Source organism: Micromys minutus (genome assembly GCF_963924665.1).
Source record: "Micromys minutus genome assembly, chromosome: 25".
NCBI classification, from domain to species: domain Eukaryota; kingdom Metazoa; phylum Chordata; class Mammalia; order Rodentia; family Muridae; genus Micromys; species Micromys minutus.
The window spans coordinates 41,536,435-41,557,183 of NC_137960.1; the positions used below are offsets into that span (position 1 = coordinate 41,536,435).

Consider the following 20,749-nt stretch of genomic DNA (forward strand, 5'->3'; position numbering starts at 1 on the left):
GTAGGGATGGAAAAGCCTCCTGCAGCAATCGCCCTAGCGCTACAGCAGGAGGCTAGCCGAGATGGCGGCGGGCTCCTCCCACCTCTGCGGCAGCGGAGATCAATAATGCATGGCTCTGCGGCAAACTCCTTTCTTCCCTGGCAGCGACCATCCAGAGCCTTCTGCTGGAACATTGACCCGTTGCGCCATCTAGCGACCGTCAGGGCCCAGTGCAGCTTTGAGCTGGAAAGTTCGGAAACAGCTTGAAAGGTGCAGGGTGAAGAGTTTTCGACAGCTCATCTCATTTAAGAGGACAAAGGAAAAATCAGTGGTGTGTCTATTTGCCTGTGAAAATTAACACGAAGGCTAGAAGCTGCTAATTCCCGTCATCACAGGAAATATAGACTTGCTATGCTTTATGCTACGTGTCTTAGGGTTGCTGTTGCTGCAATGAAGCACCGTGCCTAAAGCAATTCGGGAAGAACCGGGTTTGTTTAGTTTACAAGCCCATGACTGTATATTGTCGAAGGAAGTCTGGACAAAAGAATTCCAGGCACAGCAGGAACCTGGAGGCAGGAGCTGATGCAGAGGCCACAGAGGAGTGCTGCTTACTGGCTTGTTCCTCGTGGCTTGCTCAGCCTGCTTTCTTATAGAACCCAGGACCACCTGCTCAGGGATGGCACCGCCCACAATGGGCTGGGCCCTGTCCCATAAATCACTAATTAAGAAAGTGCCCTACAGCCTTGCCCACAGCCCCATCTTATGTAAACAGTTTAAAAAGTAATGCTCTCTCCTCTCCAATGACCCTAGCTAGTGTTAAATTGACATAAAACGAGCTAGCATGCCCTGTTATTTTGAAATGGTCTGTTTTCTCCATGGTCCAGGCTAATAGGAAAGCCCTATACAAGCATACAAGGCCAAATTAGAATTTCAGGTTAATAACCAACAATTGCTTAGTATAAGCATGCCGTATATATGTTAAAACATCCTACTGGGCATCCTGTCGTGATCAGTATCTTCCTCTTGTTAGCCAAGGCTGACAGCCCTTCCGATAAACAGATGGTTTGTCCTACAGGTTTTACAAAGGTCGGTAGCTACGCTTGGACTGCTTGAAGCATTAGCTGAGGGCGCCCTCTTCTGACCTCCATGGGCACTGCACCCACGTACTCTCTCCCACACACCCTATATATGCATTACTTAAAAACTCCAAGTTAAAAAGAAAACCAGGAACAGCACACTGGATTATGCTCTTCTTGTGACATTAGCTCCACCCACGATCGGGAGCGTGGCTAATATTCGGTCCTTTCATGTGACGGCTTTCTGTCTCTGCGGCTAATTAACTCAGCTCTCTTTCCCACTCAGGGCTCCCTCTGCAAACCAGACTAACAAGGCAAGTGACAGAGTGAATTATACCGCTCTGACTTACATCTGGTCTTGATTTTCTTATGCCCTGGGATCGAGGGCACCTGCCTATTTTTGAGAAGCTCTGACCCAAGGCCCACACAGGTGGCAGGGCGGGGCATTTTGTGGTTTGAGGGTTGCAATGGACCTGGTTCATTAACAGAGCCGAGTAGAATGTGGTAACTCCTCCATTCCCCACGAATGGGGGTGGCACTACTCCCCTTGGCCCTCTTGCCACACTGCCTCGGGGACCTCACAAGTGTCCATTAACAAGGCTGCACACAGGCTAGTGGAGGAAGAGAGAACATATTTTCCCTTAAGCCTGTTTCACTGAAGTTATATAGGCAAAGCACTGATGCGTGCTTTGCCTGAATGTGTGTCTGTGTGAAGCATTGGGTGCCCGGGAACTGGAGTTACAGTTGTGAACCGCCATGTGGGTGCTGGGAACTGAGTCTTCTCGGTTCTGTACAACCAAACCTAGGCCTAGGATGTTTTTGGCCTCTGAGACTTGCTGCTGAAAAAACTCACTCTTTCTGAGCTCTGGCTGGCTGCTTCAACTCAGCTGCTCTGGCTCAAACTTCTCTCCAAGCTGACTGGCTCAATTTGGCTTCTCTCTGCCTCTGACTTTTTGCTTGTTTGGCCTCATATTAACTTTGGCAATCTAATCTTCTGACTCCTTCTCCTTCTCTGGCTCATTCTGTCTTCACCTGTGTGTTTCTTGTTCTCTCTTTGACCTGTGTCTGTAAAAATCTCCAGTAAAACTGCCTCTTCCTTTCTGCTCTGCTCCCGAAAGTAGCTTCCCTTTCCTCTCTGTTCTAGTGAGAGCTGGGAATATCCTCTTTTGTCAAATCTTCCCCTGATTTGTCACTTTGTCTGCCACTCAGTTAGATATCAAACATGGCTGCTTCTTTCTACAAGCTAACTTTACCTTCATTGTTTGGGATTATAGGTGAGTACTAAGGGTGAGTCTGTATTTCAAGTAGAGGGATTAAAGGTGTGTGCTAAGGGCTGAGCCACAACTAGAATTAGTTATTTCCAGTAACACAATCTTGGGGTTCACAGTGTGATCAAATATTTTGTGACAATACACATGCTTAACACTGGTATTTAAAATGTTGTTTCAAAAAAAGAACTGTTTTCAATTCTAGCAAGTCTCTATGGCATACCCTCCGTGTGAGTGCCCTTCTGTTAGGCCTGTGGTACCAACCTGGCTGGAAGGATCTTGGAATGAAAAAAGAAGTAGATTAAGAAAAAAAAAAAAAAAAAAAAAAAAAAAAAAAAAAAAAAAAAAAAAAAAGGAAGGGACACAACTTCTCCCAAGTAGGGCAGAGGAGAAAGTTTATTATAGATATGTGGGAGAGCAGAGGCAGGGGCATCTGAGGGAGTCCAGAGTGTCTGTGACCCTGAGCTGGACCCTGTGGGGAGAGGGGAGCCAGGTGCAGCAGCAGCTAGGAGGCCCAAGAAGACAAAAGAAAAAAAAAGAAAAGAAAGAATAAAAAGAGTGGATAGTCAAAATGATTGGATTCTGTAAAGAAGAGCAGCCCAGGTAGGGCTTGGAAACAGGTAGGGCTGAGGGATACAGGGCGTTTATTTGGCCTGCCTCTGACCCTCCAACCCCTACCCAAGGATGGCTCCACAAACTCCCATTCTCTGACTCTCAGCCTCCTTCTCACCCCTACCTAAGGATGGATGGGTCTACAAGTTCACTCTCTCTGGCTCTAACTCTCTGTCCTCACCCCTACTGGGGGACAGACGTTTTCTAATGGGTTGGTGTGTGCCCTATTGGTGTGTACCCTATTGGTGTGTGCCCTATTGGTGTGTGCCCTTCCTCCTCACCTCAACACCACCCCCGAATTTGCTACTTCCACCATTAGCGGAGGCTGAACAGAGGCAATGTGGGAGGCCTAGATGGTGCCTGGACAAGAGGTCAGTCCCTGAGCTTCCACCACCAAACTTCCTGACTGCACCTGGATTTTCCACCTCTGTAGACAGGTGCTGGAGGCTTCCTTGTCAAGTTCCCCCTGGAAGTCTGCTAACATGGGAACCCCTGGGGGGCAAGTGAATCTACTAACAACTCGTACTAAGCCAAGTCCTATCAGGTTCTTGCTCCCTCCTGGGGGTCACTCACTAATGGGGACCAGAGTCCTGTCCTCGCCATTTCAGATGCATTCTTCTTCCTCCCAGCATCATTTTCAGTGAGATCAGGCAGGACTTCAGGGGAATGGGACCAGGCAGGACTTCCAGGGATAGAGAAAACAGTTTCCATTTTCTGTTTGGGGGTTGGTTGGAAATAGAACCTCCCTAACTTCTTGAAATCTTCTTGAGAAGACCAGGAGAAAGAAAAATACTGAAAACCAAGGCAAATTAACATGGTACAGGTTACTGTATGACAACGTATAGGCTCTGTGGTGAGGTTGTGGGATACGACAAAGTGACAGAAACCTTGCGGTCCTCGCCCCACCTTTTGCTGTTCATGTAACCTTGCCTGGCTTCCAGGGAAGGAGAACAGAGGAACTAGTAGCACTCTACCCATCATGCATTGTGATCGCGAGATGCAAGTGGCTCATTTATAACAGTGAGTGCCACGTGCAGTCCCAGAAAGACGGGTCAGATGTCACTGTTCTAATCCATTCTCCTTTCTCTGAGAGAAACACGGGCCCTTCCCTCATAGTGGGCTTCCTTCCCAGTAGGTTCCCACACAAAAATCGCTGTTGCTTTTTCAGAGTGATATATGACCTCTCTGTGGCTAGAGGGAATGGGAAAGAAGTGAAGAAAAAAGTTCATCCGGCACGAAGCTTGCTGACCAACATTAAGGTTTCTAACTCTGCTTCTCCAGAAGGCTGATACACTAGCTGTGAAGATGTCCTTAGTAATGGCGATGTTCTTTGCTGACAGAGGTTTTTCATTACAGGCAAACATCCTGCCTGAGCCCTGGGGCAGAAATCCTCTCTACCTGGCATCACCTCTGAACTTTTGAAGCCCCATCTGCCCCCACTGTGAGTAAGCTCCTGCCTGTCACTCATTCTGAGTTTCTTTTGTCATTAGCCTTTACCCAAATTTTAATGATGAATATTTTGCATGTTTATTTATTCAAGGTCTGCTCTGCCAATAGATTACATAGCTCCAGAGGGCAAAGACTGAGTGTTTTATTGACCAAGCACAATGACTTAGCTTTAACTTTTTAATCTGTTAAATGAGGACAGCGATAGGGCTTTTGTTCACCTCACTGAGCTGTGAAATTAAAAGGGAGAATACAGGAGAAACGTCCTTGTAAATCACGGAATGTGCTTCACGTAATAGCTATGCGTACGGCTGTGTCTGTTGGAGGGGACATTTCAGGCTGAGTGTTTATGAGTGAGATTACAGTGAGAGAGACTAGATTGGAATAGCAAGTGCTTGGAAAAGGAAACTCGCAGGGACAGCTTTTACTGCATAGAGCTGAACAGCCGCTCAGATCACTCCATCAGGATTGAAACAGTTAAATACAGAGAAGGGCTGGGAAAGCCTGGGGCGCGGCAGTGAGTAACCCAGAGCAGATGGAGCCTCTTAACCACGGGAGGTTTTGCTAGTTCTTCATTTAGTGCTGCGAGGCGAGGACGGACAGACAGCATAACATCCTCCCTGTCCGACAGTGGAGTTCAGAGTGAAGGAAGACATTTCTAGAAAAATGGCTGCTGCTGCCAGTTTTTCACAAAGAGCGAGTAGGAGGAGCATGGATCTCTGCAGACGAAAGGAGCTTACATTTGAACCAGGAGAGTTAGAGCCGAGATGTACTTGGCTAGCCGGGGATGAAGAAATTAGCAAGTCTCTGAGCCTGGGGAGTCAAATGCCAAATGATCACTAAACCAGGAAAATCACAAGAGAAAGATCGGACTGGACCAAAAGCAGGCAGTTTCCTCCACCGAGCCACTCTGGGGGTTTGCCTTAATTCTTAAGGAGCAGGATACCCGGGGATGGTTCATTTAGATTGTCAACTTGGCAGGTTCTGGAATCAATTACGAAATATATCCCTCCTTGGATGAGTAGGGATGTTTTTAAAAAGGATTAACAGAGACGGGAAGACCCACCCTGTATACGGGCAGCACTGTCCTGTGGGACAGGGTCCAGAGCTAGAGAAGAAGGGTTAAGCAAAATGAGCTCTGACTTTCACCTCTGCTTCCTGACTGAATGCAGTGTGTGCAGTGGTCTCTGGCCTCATGTCCCTGCCTCAGTTGACTGTACCGTCAGAGTGTGAGCCTTCCCTGCCTCAGTTGACTGTACCGTCAGAGTGTGAGCCTTCCCTGCCTCAGTTGACTGTACCATCAGAGTGTGAGCCTTCCCTGCCTCAGTTGACTGTACCGTCAGAGTGTGAGCCACCATAAACCCTTCTTCATGTTGCCTTTGTCAGACATTTTAGTAGAATGAAAAATAACTGATCCAAGACCCTAGGGTGGCAGCTGCATAGGGTGCTATAAGATTTGTATATGCTTGGCCCAGAGAGTGGCACTATTTGTAGGTGTGGCCTTGTTGGATTAGGTGTGTCACTGTGGGTGTGGGCTTTAAGACCCTTGTCTTAGCTGCGTGGAAGTCAGTCTTTTCCTGTTTCCCCTGAGATGAAGATGTAGAACTCTCAGCTCCTCCTGCACCATGGCTGTCTGGATGCTGCCATGTTCCTGCCTTGATGATAATGGACTGAACCTCTGAACCTGTGAGCCAGCCCCACTTAAATGTTGTCCTTATAAGACTTACACTGGTTATGGTTTCCCTTCACAGCAGTAAAACTCCAAACAGGTACCATCCGAGTGGCCCAGTGCACATATAGCTGTGGGAACACCAGGCTTCTGTGTGACTGTGTTCCGGGGCAGGGGGGGGGTGCTCCCACACGAGATCTCTGGCCAGGGAGAGGGGAATGACTTCTGCTGCTTCTGCTGCTGGCACTACCCTGTTCTGCCGCTGTGAGATGTGGGGCCGGCAGCCAGCAGGAAACTCCAGAGCAAGGTGCAGGGAGCTTCAGGAGAGGAGATCTCTTCCCAAGCGGCAGTGTTACAGCTCTTATGACAGATGCTCTCAGATGATGGGACAATTCCTGCACAGCTTTAATTCTGGACAGGCCTCATATATACAGTTTTGGGATGGTTCAGGGTCTGACAACAGGTGCTTCCTATTGGCTTGGCCTGAGGGTCTGGGAATACCTCATCTCCATTTTGGGCGTCCTGCCTTGAGTCTATGTGATGTGCAGCCATGTCCTCACCTGTGGAGGAGGGACTTGGGGCGTGACTCACACCACTTTAAGAGGGGCCGTCTTTTAGCTGCGTGAAGGGGTCTGATTTCTCGGGAGACTAGGAAGCTCCTGCCATCTTACTTTAGGTTCCACAGAGAATCAGGGTATCCTCCACTGCTGGCCAATTGTCCCACAGGCTTCCAGTGGTCACTGTGTGGGAGGCATTACCTATATGCTAACTTCATGCTCCTGAGGGTGGGCAATGGAGAAGAAAGATGCCAGCACACTGAAGACCATGTGACAGGCAGAGGGGGAAGAGGCATGGGGAGGTAGGCTTTGTCTGCTGGATCTTCAGGAAGACCAGACTCAGAGAAAAAACGAAGGTCAAGAAGGATACACAGAGGTTCTGGTAACAACACAGGAGAGGAGAGGCTGGTGGGCCACAAATGTGTGCCCATGTCATATGTTTCTGGAGAAATGGGACAAATTCATAGTAACTTACTTTTTAGATTTTTAAATATTGTTTTAACTGATCCACAAAAAAACTGTATGTATTAATAGGTATTATGTAGTGTTTTATAAATTAAAAACAAAAAACTAAAACTTCGCTATTTCTATGAATGTGAATGGTCCTAGACTGAGAAAATCTGTGGTTAACCTTTCTGTTGTCTCCCACAAAATTGCAACTGCAGAAAGGGGCCTAGTTTAATCAAATACATACTGTGGGAGTCCACTCACACCCAGTAGGCTTACTCCTTATGGTGAGGTGTGTCGGAGTATAGACGATGTGGGGTGGGGTGGGGTGGGGGCTGCTCAGAGGCAGTGAGCTATGAGCTACCAGCTCAGGAAAGGTCCCTAGAATCTGTTGTTGGTAGGGCGTGAAACTCAGGTGACATCAAAAGGGGAGAGACTGGGCCAACACCAGGCAGAGAAATCACACACAGACCAAGGGCAAGGTGGGGAAGGTATCTAATGCCACCCAGCTCTCGGGAGACATGCTCGAATCTCAAGAGCAGGGCACCAGTCCTCCCTCAGAGAAAAACGTCTACTTGATCTTGCGGAGTCCCTGTAGGAAGGCACTGGCCTCTCCTGACGCACACTGTGCAGACACAAGGAGCTTCTGGAAGTCCAATGAAATGCACAGGGCACTGGAAGAGATCCTCAGACGGAAAGAGCAGCCCGGGAGTCTGAAGCCCAGGAGGTGGAGACGTGGTTCCCTGTGCAGGAGACAGGGGAGCTTTGTGTCCAGCACTTCTCCATCTCTCCGTCCTCCCACAGTCCGGGATCCCACAGTCCGGCATCATGCATGGGCTTCTATTTTGCACTCTGCTCGTTGCTGGGCTGACACAGGTAAGTCCTTGTTTCACATTCCGACTCCATCTGTACTTCTTCGGGTCCAAAGTAAAACGGCAAGGTAGAGATGGGGGAAAGATACGGGTAATTATTTAATGAGAAGTGGGGAGCCATTTTCCTTTCCAGAAAGTTGAGTTTTAGCTCGGGAGCTTGGTGAGAGAGGTTCTACATTTCCGCCTTTGAGGTATTACAGTCTGAAGCCTTCTTGCTGTGTGTGAACAGTCCGCTAGTGTTCCCGTAAATCTATTTACAGAGTCCACCCCAGCTCTCGAATGGGTGGCACTGACAAGCCAGAGCTGTAAGCCCGATCTCTTCCTGAGAGGCTACAGGCGCAGGATCATCTTTTCACAGCTTGCAGTGAGCAAGAGCCCTGGAAAAAAACGGGTTTGGCAATTTTCCCCCAGCTGAGGAAGTAAGGAACTAAGCTAAGGAACGCTTAGTTTTTAGAAATTTACTATTACTTCATCTTTTCTCTAAATAATTTGGAGGGCAAAGCTTATGAAGTTAAATTTAAAATGAGCAATTTATTGACCTGGTGTTTTTTTGAATGAGAAGATTAAAACAGGTTACTTGTTGATTTATTTGCACGATGGAGGTCATTGCTGGCCTGGGGCCAGAGCTCTGACCTCTTCCGGTGACTTAGAAAACCCATGGAGTTGAGAGCTGAGCTTGACCAGGGCAGCCGGGGGAGGGGGGGGTGTGTGGGGTGGGGGGGGTGGGTGTTGTCTAGGGGTGTAGGTTTCAAAGGCTCCTAAGGAGGATTTCAGTAATGCGGGTCTTCCCAGCGTCACAGCTGGCTGGCATTTCTTCAGCAGCTGGACACCCAGCTGTCTCCTGTTCTAAGCTGTCAGGAGAGGCAGGTGGTTCTAGGAGATGTTCCTAAGCAGCAATATTCCTGCACAAGGAAAAATGTAGACTGGGAAACTCGAGCAGATACAAGACACTGGACTTAGACAAGAAAATGCCATCTTTGTGTTTAATTTTGCCTTAAGGATGAGTGGGTGTCTTGTCTTCTTGTTTTTGTCACAGTGATAGAAAAATACCCGGAAAACAACTCGAGGAAGGGGTGGTTTAGTTTGGCTCTCAGTTTCAGATGGGAGAAGAATGAGGACCTGGGGAAGTAGAGGCAGTAAATGAACCATGGGGGGGGGAGAAAGGGACTCCAAGGATAAAGGTGTGGGGGGGGGGGAGAAAGGGACTCCAAGGATCAAGGTGTGGGGGGGGGGGAAGAAAGGGACTCCAAGGATAAAGGTGGGGGGGGGGAGAAAGGGACTCCAAGGATAAAGGTGTGTGTGTGGGGGGGGGGGGGGAAGAACAGAGAGAGCTGGGTGGTGGCCAGTCCTTTTATACACTGCCTGACCCCGGTGCACCTGGTGGCATATGGTGATATAAGCAATGTGAGGGGAGCCCCGTGGAATCACCTGTAAGCTGACAGAGGCAGGAGACTAGCTGTAATGATACAGCCCCGGTGATGCACTTGAGTGAGGACCGCCTTCCATTCAACTGAGAATCCGAGGATCGGCTCAGCATACTCCTGACACAGTTGGTCCCCCAGAGCCCACGTGTGAGAACGATGACCAGGCTGGTGTGTGTACATTCGGCATCAGTGTGTGCACACATGCATGTACTCATGTGTGTGTCTGTGTGGCGGTCAGTGTATAGCATTGAGCGCCTGCCTCTAACTCTCCACCTCCTTTTCTGAGTCAGGGTTTCTCACCGAGAGTGAACCTTGTGCTTTCATTTAGACTGGGTGCCTGCAAGCCTGGGGGACTGGGTGCCACCATTAAGCAGACCCTTTTAGTGACTTCAGACAAGTGAGCTGGCCAGGAGATAGAGAGGGAAGGGAGAGATCTTAACCAAGAGGATCCGGTGCAAATACTAGGAGAATGAAAGCTATGCAGCTCAGGAGACCTAGGGGCAACGTGAAAGAGGAGGGAGGGGAAGGGTTGGGGGAGGGGTGGGGGGAGGAATTAGAGGAGGAGGAGAAATTGGAAGAAGAACGAGGAATTGGAAACCAATTGAAGTCGGGAGTGGCGTGCCAAATACTGTTGTTGTAGCTTACCAGACAGCAGCCCACCTGTCAGGCACATACTCCTGCGGATGTGCGGTGAGTAGTCTCGGGACTCTTTTCTAACACCACCTTTACCACCAAATGAAGCTCTGCTGCAGGGCACAGGGCAGTGCACCACTGGACGCGACCCCTGGAGGGCAGCCTGGAGCAGCATTGGAAGTGTATCAGCGTAAAGAGGTCTGCCACTGGCCCTGCAGATGCCCTCCTCAGAAGTTGGCTTGTCCTCCTGGGGTGAGCTTGGTGAGGGATGGCTGTGGATGCTGCAAAATCTGTGCCAAGCAACCAGGAGACATTTGTAATGAAGCCGAGATCTGTGACCCACACAAAGGCCTGTACTGTGACTACTCGGGGGACAGGCCTAGGTACGAGACAGGCGTGTGTGCATGTAAGTGTCTTCTGGGCTCGTTGGAAAAGGCTGAACTGAGATACATTTCTCCCTCTGTAAGTAAATTCAGAGTGGAGACTTCAGTTTGGCTAAATACAAAAATGGACTTAGAGGTTTTGCACCTGTGGGATGGCTCAAGTTTTTTTTTCCTTTTTTCCTTTTCTCTTTTCTTTCTTTCTTTCTTTCTTTCTTTCTTTCTTTCTTCTTCATTTTCATCTGTCTTCCTCCTTCTCTTTTGTCGCTTTCTTCTTCTTCTTCTTCTTCTTCTTCTTCTTCTTCTTCTTCTTCTTCTTCTTCTTCTTCTTCTTCTTCTCCTTCTCCTTCTCCTTCTCCTTCTCCTTCTCCTTCTCCTCCTCCTCCTCTCCTCCTCCCCCTCCTCCTCTCCTCCTCCTTCTTCTTCTTCTTTTTTTCGGCAAGATCTCCCTACTTGACCCTGGCTGCCCTTGAACTTGCTATATAGACCAAGCTGGCCTAGAACTCAGAGACCCACCTGCCTCTATGCTGGATTTAAAGGCATGTACCACCCACATGCAGATTTAAAGGTGTGCACCAACAAACCCGTCTCAAGTAGCTGCTTTTCAATGTAGAACATAGAAAAGATTATGTTCTTAGGGTCTGAATGGCAGCTTTTGTTAACACTGTTTGAAATATGTTGCGGTAAATATTAAAAATGTGACAACCTTTTATCCCGTGCTAGTGACGGCAACTGTAGGGCCACATGGCAATGTGGGGTATCTGAATCTTAGTGGCTCCACACTGCCTTTAAGTACTCACAGACACAGGCTTCTTTTGACCCAGGCGTGGTCCACTCTACCTGCCCCAGTAATATTGTGCTGACATTAATGCAGAATGACAAATCACTAAGGACGTATGACATTTCTGACAAAAGCCAAGTACTCACCTCAGTAGAGACATAGAGTCACCACAGGGAAGATCAAGTGGAAGTGCAGGGCCTCAAACTATTTGCCAGGATAGACCTAGGCCACAGCTTGACTCATTGGAGCACAGCTCTACTGTTTGCAGAGTCTATGCCTGCTGCACAGAGGCAGATGCTCAGAGACAGATGCACAGGCAGGTGCACAGAGGCAGGTGCACAGAGGCAAGTGCACAGAGGCAGGGGCACAGAGGCAGGTGCACAGAGGTAGATGCACAGAGGCAGGTGCACAGAGGCAGGTACACAGAGGCAGATGCACAGAGGCAGATGCACAGAGGCAGATAGATGCACAGAGGCAGATGCACAGAGGCAGATGCAGAGGTAGATGTACAGAGGCAGATGCAGAGGCAGATGCAGAGGTAGATGTACAGAGGCAGATGCAGAGGCAGGTGCACAGAGGCAGATGCAGAGGTAGATGTACAGAGGCAGATGTACAGAGGCAGATGCAGAGGCAGGTGCACAGAGGTAGATGCACAGAGGTAGATGCACAGAGGCAGGTGCACAGAGGCAGATGCACAGAGGCAGATGCACAGAGGCAGGTGCACAGAGGCAGGTGCACAGAGGCAGGTGCACACAGGCAGATGCACACAGGCAGATGCAGAGGTAGATGTACAGAGGTAGATGCACAGAGGTAGATGCACAGAGGCAGGTGCACAGAGGTAGACACAGAGGCAGATGCACAGAGGCAGGTGCACAGAGGCAGGTGTACAGAGGTAGATGCACAGAGGCAGGTGCACAGAGGCAGATGCACAGAGGCAGGTGCACAGAGGCAGGTGCACAGAGGCAGGTGCACAGAGGCAGGTGCACAGAGGCAGATGCACACAGGCAGATGCAGAGGTAGATGCACAGAGGTAGATGTACAGAGGCAGGTGCACAGAGGTAGATGCACAGAGGCAGATGCACAGAGGCAGGTGCACAGAGGCAGGTGCACAGAGGCAGGTGTACAGAGGTAGATGCACAGAGGCAGGTGCACAGAGGCAGATGCACAGAGGCAGGTGCACAGAGGCAGGTGCACAGAGGCAGCTGCACAGAGGCAGATGCAGAGGTAGATGCACAGAGGTAGATGCACAGAGGCAGGTGCACAGAGGCAGATGCACAGAGGCAGATGCACAGGTAGATGCACAGAGGTAGATGCACAGAGGCAGGTGCACAGAGGCAGGTGCACAGAGGCAGGTGCACAGAGGCAAGTGCACAGAGGTAGACCATTGTAGAGACCATACAGCCTGGAACGACCAAGCTATTTGGGCTTTTAGAGAAAAGTTGCTGATCTCTGACCTGGAACACTGGTTGTAAATCTTCTATTCTAATGTCCGAGGATCTTCTTACAGTCTTAGAAATTACTGAGGACTAGAGCTTCTGCTAATGTATGTTTCTTGCCAATTGATAGTCAATAGATTTGTAATCTACAGTTTGTTTAAATGTAACACATCTATGAGATGGTAGAAATAATAAATTTTTTTAAAAAGATTATTACTGATAGCAAAGCAAGTTGTAGTGAGGAGAATACAGTTTTACACTTCGTGAACCTCCCTAACATCTGGCTCAATAGGTGAGTAGATCCTTCCATCTGCTTCTTCTCCATGCTGTTGTTCTTGTGGCCGAAATCTGAGGAAAACTTGGTTCCACACAGATACGCAGTGTGAACAAGCTTTGCAGCCTCTCACACCATACTTCTGATATATTCAAGTGTGACAAGTGGTAGCTCCTTAGAAATTAGCTGCCTCATGGGATCTGAGATTAAATCAATGAACTTTAATTCTAACTTAAAGTACCCAAACTCACTGGAGCTGTCTAATACATAATTCTAGCTCTGAGGAAATTGAGGTGCATTCCATCACTGGCAACAAACACTTTGAGCTGTTTTTTTAGAAGTGACTATTAGGACAAGCTTCTGATTATTTTCAGAAAATCCTGCCACAGTACCCAAGTCTGAATACCCATGGTTTATCTCAGAGCTATTTAAGAAATGGTCCGACTGAAAACTTGGCTCCTTGTCTCCTAACAGTAGTATTTCCTTTAAGACTGCTGTTGTACTTTTGCATACTGAGTACTTGGTTTACTTTGTCACTGGGAATATTAAATGTAAATAGGTGAGGTTTGATACGTTCTTTACTATGCTATTTAGTGCTCTTAAAGCATCTTTATTATTCTAAGTACAAGTGTAGGAAAGGCAGAACAGTCACTACCTGTGCTGCCCAAGTCACACTAAGGGACCAGCTTTAGCCATGGTTAACCCTGTCCTACTGATGATGGCACTCATCAGCGACGATGCCTGGCCCATCCCAGTGTCTTCTTGAAGAAGTTTGACTTTGCAGATTCTTTAAAAATAGTCCAGCCATTCCTGAGGGGTTGGTCAGACACACTGAAATTGCTGATCCTGAAAGGGAAGAACAGCCCTTGGAGGACATCCATGTTTCTTGTTTTCAGTTACCCTGCAGGTAAACGCTGGTTTCTCCAGACTGCCTGTGGATGCATTCTGGTTTGTGTTCGTGTACCTGAGTAGAACTGTCTCGTCAGGTATCAGCCCCTGATTTATAACAATTTCACCGCAAGCTTAGGACTCCTCATCCTCTACCTCCTCCTTTTCATCTTTTTGACAAGGGTTTCTCTGTAGAGCTTTGGATGCCTTAGAATTGGCTGGCCTTGAACTTGAGATTTGCAGACCTCCAGAGTGCTAGGACTAAGGCATGTGTGGCCAGCACCTGACAAGCCTTTTTATAGATGTTTCTGTGAAGGAGATTCTAAAGAAGGCTTAAGGAATTATGAATTACATTCCTAAAAGAGACAGTTCCAACTGGAGTAGGTCTAACTAACCAAACTATATAGTATTTAGTTTTATTTCTTTTTTGACAATCTGCTTTCTTCTTTTCAGATCTTGTGGCAGTTGGATGTGAGTTCAACAGGGTCCATTATCAGAATGGCCAAGTATTTCAGCCCCACCCACTGTTCAGCTGCCTCTGCGTGAGTGGGGCCATTGGATGCACACCCCTCTTCATACCCAAGCTGGCTGGGAGCAACTGTTCTTCAGCCAAAGGGGGAAGGAAGACTGATCCACCAAACTGTGGCAGGGGGCCCCTGCACCAGGGGCGCTCGGCAGGCTCCAAAGCAATGCCAGGTGCTCTTCAGCTGGGCTGTTTCCCATGGGCCACCTCTTTCCCCTTCTTTTTCCACACCACGGGCAGTAAGAACTTGTGGGCTGCTGACGAGAGATTTACAGTGAGATAGCATTGACGTGTTTGCCTCAGGCAGGTATATCAAGCATCCAAAAAGAAAAGTTTACATTTTGTTTTTGAGCATAAAATATTCTGAATTTTAAAATGTACTAGGTCGGGAAACATCTAAAATCGTATACCCTTGCTTATTCTCAACCCCTTCTTAGGAAAACTGAACAAGTGCTGTTCACAGGTATCTTAAAAAAAAAACAAAACTTTTATTTGTAATCTACTATGGGCAAGAAGTCTGGCCACCCAGTTCTTGTGTTTCAAAGATTTTTTATATGGTACCTGAAGAAAGGGAAAGTTGATTAAAATAATTTTTTTTGAGGATTATCCCATTTTGAAGTTTAAAATGTCATTTCAAACTGTGGCACTAGCTGCAATATTCTCAATCACTTTAAAGCTAGTCACGTATGCATGTAGTCAAGAAAGCAAACAAGAGTCCTGCTTGTTTATCCTGAGCACCCAGCTGCATGTGAAATGATGTTTTAACTCTCACACTCGAGTTTTCCAGACAGGAGTTCTCTAGGCTTACCTCATTATGTTCTGAACCAGTAAAAATTATCAGAAATGAGTTTTAGGTATTTAAAACTATGAAAAAATAAATCCTCAGGGACTCTGGTTATGTCAATTAATTTTAAAAATTACCAGATTGTTTACATGGTCTCTCAGCTAACAATGTTAACTAAGAACAAATGTTCCTAAGAACTCTAAAACAGTAAGCTACAAAAAAAAAAAAAAAAAAAAAAAAAAAAAAAAAAAGAAAAAAACCACAAAACAAAACAAACAAACAAAAAAAAAAGAAAACCAGAGCCAGTCTTCCAACTTTGGTATTTGAGACTGAGGCCTCAGTGTTTCAATATGTTCAGTCAAGATGCACCACAGCTTCCCTGTAAGCCTGCATGTATGAGCACACAGGAACCTGGCTTTCACAGTTAATGTCAGTGGAAGCATATGCCTTTAGAATGTTCGTGTGATAATCCCATCTACCGTGGGATCTAGCTTCTGCGGGTCAGTACAAAGCATGCAGTGGTAATACCGTCTGCTTTTCTCAGTGCTCACAAACACTAAGCTCTTGTTTTATTAATCCCACAATTTCTTTGCCTTTTAATGAATGTTGAGCAAACTCCTGACCTGCAGGCTTTGCTTTTACTGTGAGCAGGGTCATCAGTCAGACAAGCTATCTTTATTTATTTCGGATGTGTGCCAGGCTTCTAATCTGCTTCCTGCACTGAGGTCTTTGAGCACCGTCTGCTGTGCAGGTATCTTTGTTTCTGCTTCCTGTTGCTCAGCTATGTGCACAGCAAGATGTCGAAGGAAGCATCACACTGCCTGCCATTAGGCAGCACAAGTCTCAAAGTGACTGAGATTTTCTTAGACTCAACTCACCAACCTCACTCCCTATTTTGGCTACACATTAAAGAAATGTGTTAACATGTCGATGATATGCTGTTTACTAATTTGAGCCACAGGTCTAGTTCACTGGAGTACAGTAAGTCTTGCAGCGGCCCTTCATGGAGATGGGACGGCTACTATCTTTCCTCTTTCTGGTTTCTTCTGGGCAGTAGGCAGTGGGGGGCAGGGGCTCATCCACAGCTGCTTCTCTGAGTATCTCACGAGTGATTTGAAGTGGTGAGCATAGAGAATACTGTGGGCCTGACAAGGGATGTGACAAGCTAGATGAAATAGAAATTGCAAAGACTTGGTTTATAAAACTCTAATTCAGTTTGTTACAGTTTCCTGAGATGGGCAGGGGACACTGCTGACCTGAATTTTAAGTTCCACATAAAGGGGGAAGAGAACTGACCAGAGTTGTCCTGACCTCCAATCTACCCTGATGCCTTTGCCTCATTCTAAAGTTTTCTAAGACTAGATTTTAAAAAGTGGAAGAGAATTGATTTAATCGTCTCAAATAAGATTTTGTTTCAGATTTTGATGAATCATGAAATTTAAGTACTAAGATTGTATCTTTTACATCAAGGCATGGTGATACATGCCTGTGTTCCTAATGTTTGGAAGGCAGAAGGGACCCGGGTTAGAGGGCAGTGTGGGCTACATAGAAACACTCTTGAGGAGAGGCAGTCCGAACTATTCTGATTAATGTCCCGGATTCCATAATCCTACAAATGTTTACTTCTGCATTTGATAAAAATAAATCAACCAAGCGCAGACACTGATTGGAACATGAGGCCTGACGCTCAGAGGGCGAGCCAGGCAAATGATAAATCAGGTAAAGATGAAGAGTCTTGACCCTCTAGGAAAGTACATGGCCACCCGTCACTGGAAGGTAACTTACGTAGTTGGACGGGAATGGGGACATAAAAGTGTAAGTTCTAATGCAAAGTGCCTTAGATCTTTTAAATACTGACTTGCTGTTTAAAAACTGAGTCTAGGTAAGCACATACGTGCATACAGAGGCCCCTCCTCCATTTATTTTAGCCTACAGGAATCTCCCGCTTACTTGGAAGAAAAAGTGTCTTGTGCAAGCAACAAAGTGGACTCCCTGCTCCAGAACGTGCGGCATGGGGATTTCTAACCGCGTAACCAATGAAAACGGCAACTGTGAGATGAGAAAGGAGAAGAGGCTGTGCTACATCCAGCCCTGCGGCAGGAACACATCAAAGGCAGTGAAGGTAGAGTGTGGGCAGACTTACTGAATTATGACTCCATGGTAAGGAGTTAATATGTGCATATGTCCTGGAGGGAGGGGTTATGCTAGGATCTCATCAAACAAAAGCACCAGACTCTTAAATTATCTCAGAGGGCAGCAGGCACTAATCCAGCTTAACTCTGCAGGGAAAATTTCATCTTGAGAGACATTAACCACACTCTAGGTGTCCTGTCAGCGTGGGCCTTGGGCAGCCAGTCTCTTGTACCCCTCCATGAATATTGTTCCTTCCGAGTAGACCTTTCTTGGATTCTTTTTTCCTTGTTCATATTAATTATAGAAGTGTAAGCAAGATAGTGAATGTAAGATTTCGGCTGTTACGTCATAGCCATAAAAACAGAAGCTCTGATTGTAGTTCCACGAGACTAGGCGTCTTGGAGGACCACACCAAATGCTTGCCAAAGGACATGTTATCGTAAAACTGGCATACAACTGCAGAGCTGGTCCTATTTCTTGATTGGGGCAAGAGAATTATCCTTTTTCTTTTCTTTCCCTCCTTCCTTTCTCTTTGTTTCTTCCTTCCTTCCTTCCTTCCTCCCCCCCCCCCCGTCTCTTTCTCTTTCTCTCTCTTTCTAGGCAGGGTCTCTCTATTTAGCCCTCCCTGAACTGTAACTCACTATGTAGAACAGACTGGCCTTGAATTCAGAGACACAGCCATTGCCTCTGCTTCCAGAGTGCTGGGAATGAAGAGAATGAACTCAAAGGATTGATGTCTATTTATTTGTGTATATACACATAGGCACATGTAAAAAAGATTAATTTTTAGAAATAATATAAACTGTCTTTTTGTAAAAAAAAAAAAAACACAATTTATTTATTTTATGTATATATGAGTACACTGTCGCTGTCTTCAGACACACCAGAAGAGGGCATCAGATCCCATTACAGACAGTTGTGAGCCACCATGTGGTTGCTGGGAATTGAACTCAGGTAGTCTGGAAGAGCAGTCAGTGCTCTTAACCACTGAGCCATCTCTCCAGCCCCAGTATAAACTGTCTTATCCTCATGGTGGTGCCTATCATATTTTCAACCTGACACCACAACTTTAAAGGGGTTAAAATACCATTCGTGGGGCTGGAGAGATGCTCAGCAGTTAGAACACTGGCTGTTTCTCAGAGGACCCCATGTTTGATTCTTAGCACCCACACATAGGCTCACAACCACTTGTAACTTCAGTTCCAGGGAATCTGATGCTTTCTTCTGGCCTCTGTAGACACACATGCAGATAAAATCACACATACAATCTAAATATAAATATTCTTTAAAATTAAACAGAATATATCCATTCACCTGTTCACCACCCACCCCAAAGTGTGTGACAGGTATTAAGGAATTTGCTAAGTCTTTGGTAAATAAACACTTAATAAGACATGGCTCTTGAAATGAATGAAAGACAGAACAAGAAACACGAGAATCTGAGAGTACGACAGAGCAGGAAGGTGAGGGCACTTTATAGAGAAGACGTCTGACATGTCACAAACAACTATTGCAAGCTGAATTAAAAGTATAAAAGTAGGGTTTATTGCGAGCAGCTCTTGTGTGGTGTCAGAGGACGAGTCCAGGGAAACTGCTATGGGAGAGACGAAGGGGGTGGGTAGCAGGGGGTGCACAGAGGACCACAGGGACAGAAAGCGCCATGACCAAAATGTCTGGATTATATAAGAGCCTCTGTGGGAGAGGAAGCCCAGCCCCTGGCCTGGAGACTTCAGGGTAGAGGGCAGGTATGCCAGCCACACCCTGTAACAGGTAGGGACTGAGGGATGCTGCGAGAACCTGGAGGCCAGCTCTACTTTGATATGTTTAATAGGCACCTTAGTAGCTTGTCTTGGGTCTGAAACCCAACATTATTTAGTGCTCCCAAAATAATTATATCTAATATTTGTTATAAGGTACTCTAATTCTTAAGTTATTATAATCAAACTTAAAAATAACCTTTCAACTGTGTTCCTTTTCAGATCCCCAGAGGAGAAACATGTCAACCTACTTTCCAACTCCCCAAAGCTGAAAAATTTGTTTTCTCTGGATGCTCAAGTACTCAGAGTTACAGACCCACTTTCTGTGGGACATGCCTGGATAAGAGATGCTGTGTCCCCAACAAGTCTAAAATGATTACTGTTAAGTTTGACTGTCCCAGTGAAGGGTCATTTAAGTGGCAGATGCTGTGGGTCACATCTTGTGTGTGTCAGAGGGACTGCAGAGAACCAGGAGACATATTTTCTGAGCTCAGGATCCTATAGAGCCAAACAGAGAGGAAGAGTTAAGGCTAAGTCAATGGCGTGATCATGAAAACACTCGAGTATCTACAAAAGGGTGAGGGGGATTTAAAACACAGAGCGTGACTACTTGTTGCCTGCTAGCTATATTTGTGGGAATAGAAGTTTCTAGAACATATACTAATAAAACAAAAATGAATGCTTGAAAAATTTTAAACAGAATTCATTTCTCAAGTACAGCCTATAATTATGTAATACACAGATAAATGGCTCCAGGTAAGGATTCCATGTAATGAAAAGTATCTAGCTGGGCACAGTAGGGCACACATTTGATCCCTGCACTTGGGAGGCAGAGGCAGATGGCTGTGAGTTTGAGGTCAGCCTGGTCTACAGAGCGGGTTCCAGGACAGCCAGGCTACACAGAGAAAACACAGAGAAACCCTGTCTGGAAAAAATTTTACACAACATAAAAAAGATAATTTAAAAGAAAAACATAAATTTTTATTCTGTGCTTGGTAAGACTATCAGAGCCTATCACATAATTAGGGAGGGACAACAAGATTCTCAGAGGCACGTAAGATATTAATGCATAGTCATCACCGCCCTCTGAATGTTGGTTGAGGTTCTGCTGGGAAGGAGGACATAGAATGTCTGTGGTACTGTCATTAACTGTAACACTGCAGTTTTATACCAAATACTATGAAAATCTAAACTTCTAAAAACACCGAGCATAGAACGATCGCTTGGCAAAGAAAGGAACAGAAAACAGTCAAAGGAAGCACACACCACATCATTTCTGCCTGGAGAGAATCTTCCCCTGGAAATTTCCTTGAAAGATAAACCAACCAATGGATTTGGAATATAAACTGTACTGAAACCAACCTTAACTCAAAGGGGGACGCGGTGACTGGAGTAACGTCAGTGCAGGACAACCATTTACTGCAGTTCAGCTGAACTCGTCAGTGTGTGACAGTGACACGCTCAGCCAGCATAAGCTGCCCTGTTTACACTTCTGCTTCTAAACCGTCTATTATAAAAGTGACTGCTGCCAAGCTGTAGTTCTTTGGACTATGAACATATTACTCAAAGAACAAACACTACCCTGAAGTCCAGACATTCTATATATCATGTTCCTTGCTCCTAGGACCTACTCTTCTAGCGTTTAAAGAGTATGGAAGCATGAACTATAAGTATAAAAGGGTGCGTCCATCTTTCCTCAGGCACTCATCACGGTGAGGTCTGCAAAAGGAGAAACAAATAAATCAGGGGGGAAGAGCTGCTCCTTCATTCTACATCCCCTCTTGCTGCGTAGCCCAGGCTGGCCCTGAAC

At 46.4% G+C, this 20,749-nt stretch overlaps 1 protein-coding gene across 1 annotated transcript; it reads left to right on the forward strand.

Moving 5' to 3' along the window:
- The first annotated feature begins 7,846 nt into the window (after nt 1-7,846).
- Nucleotides 7,847-19,653, forward strand: CCN6 (cellular communication network factor 6). The gene is made up of 5 exons (XM_080937848.1): nt 7,847-7,930; nt 10,092-10,389; nt 14,196-14,438; nt 16,978-17,171; nt 19,162-19,653. The coding sequence occupies exons 1-5, from the start codon at nt 7,883-7,885 to the stop codon at nt 19,441-19,443; spliced, it is 1,065 nt and encodes a 354-aa protein (XP_080793974.1). The 5' UTR covers nt 7,847-7,882; the 3' UTR covers nt 19,444-19,653.
- Nucleotides 19,654-20,749: the final 1,096 nt, after the last annotated feature.

Bases quoted from the DNA above. Each gene is read 5' to 3' on its own strand.
- CCN6 (XM_080937848.1), top strand. From the start codon at position 7,883: ATGCATGGGCTTCTATTTTGCACTCTGCTCGTTGCTGGGCTGACACAG. The intron at 10,390-14,195 runs GTAAGTGTCTTC...TCTTCTTTTCAG, and splicing joins CGAGACAGGCGTGTGTGCAT to ATCTTGTGGCAGTTGGATGT. The intron at 14,439-16,977 runs GTGCTCTTCAGC...CATTTATTTTAG, and splicing joins AGGCTCCAAAGCAATGCCAG to CCTACAGGAATCTCCCGCTT.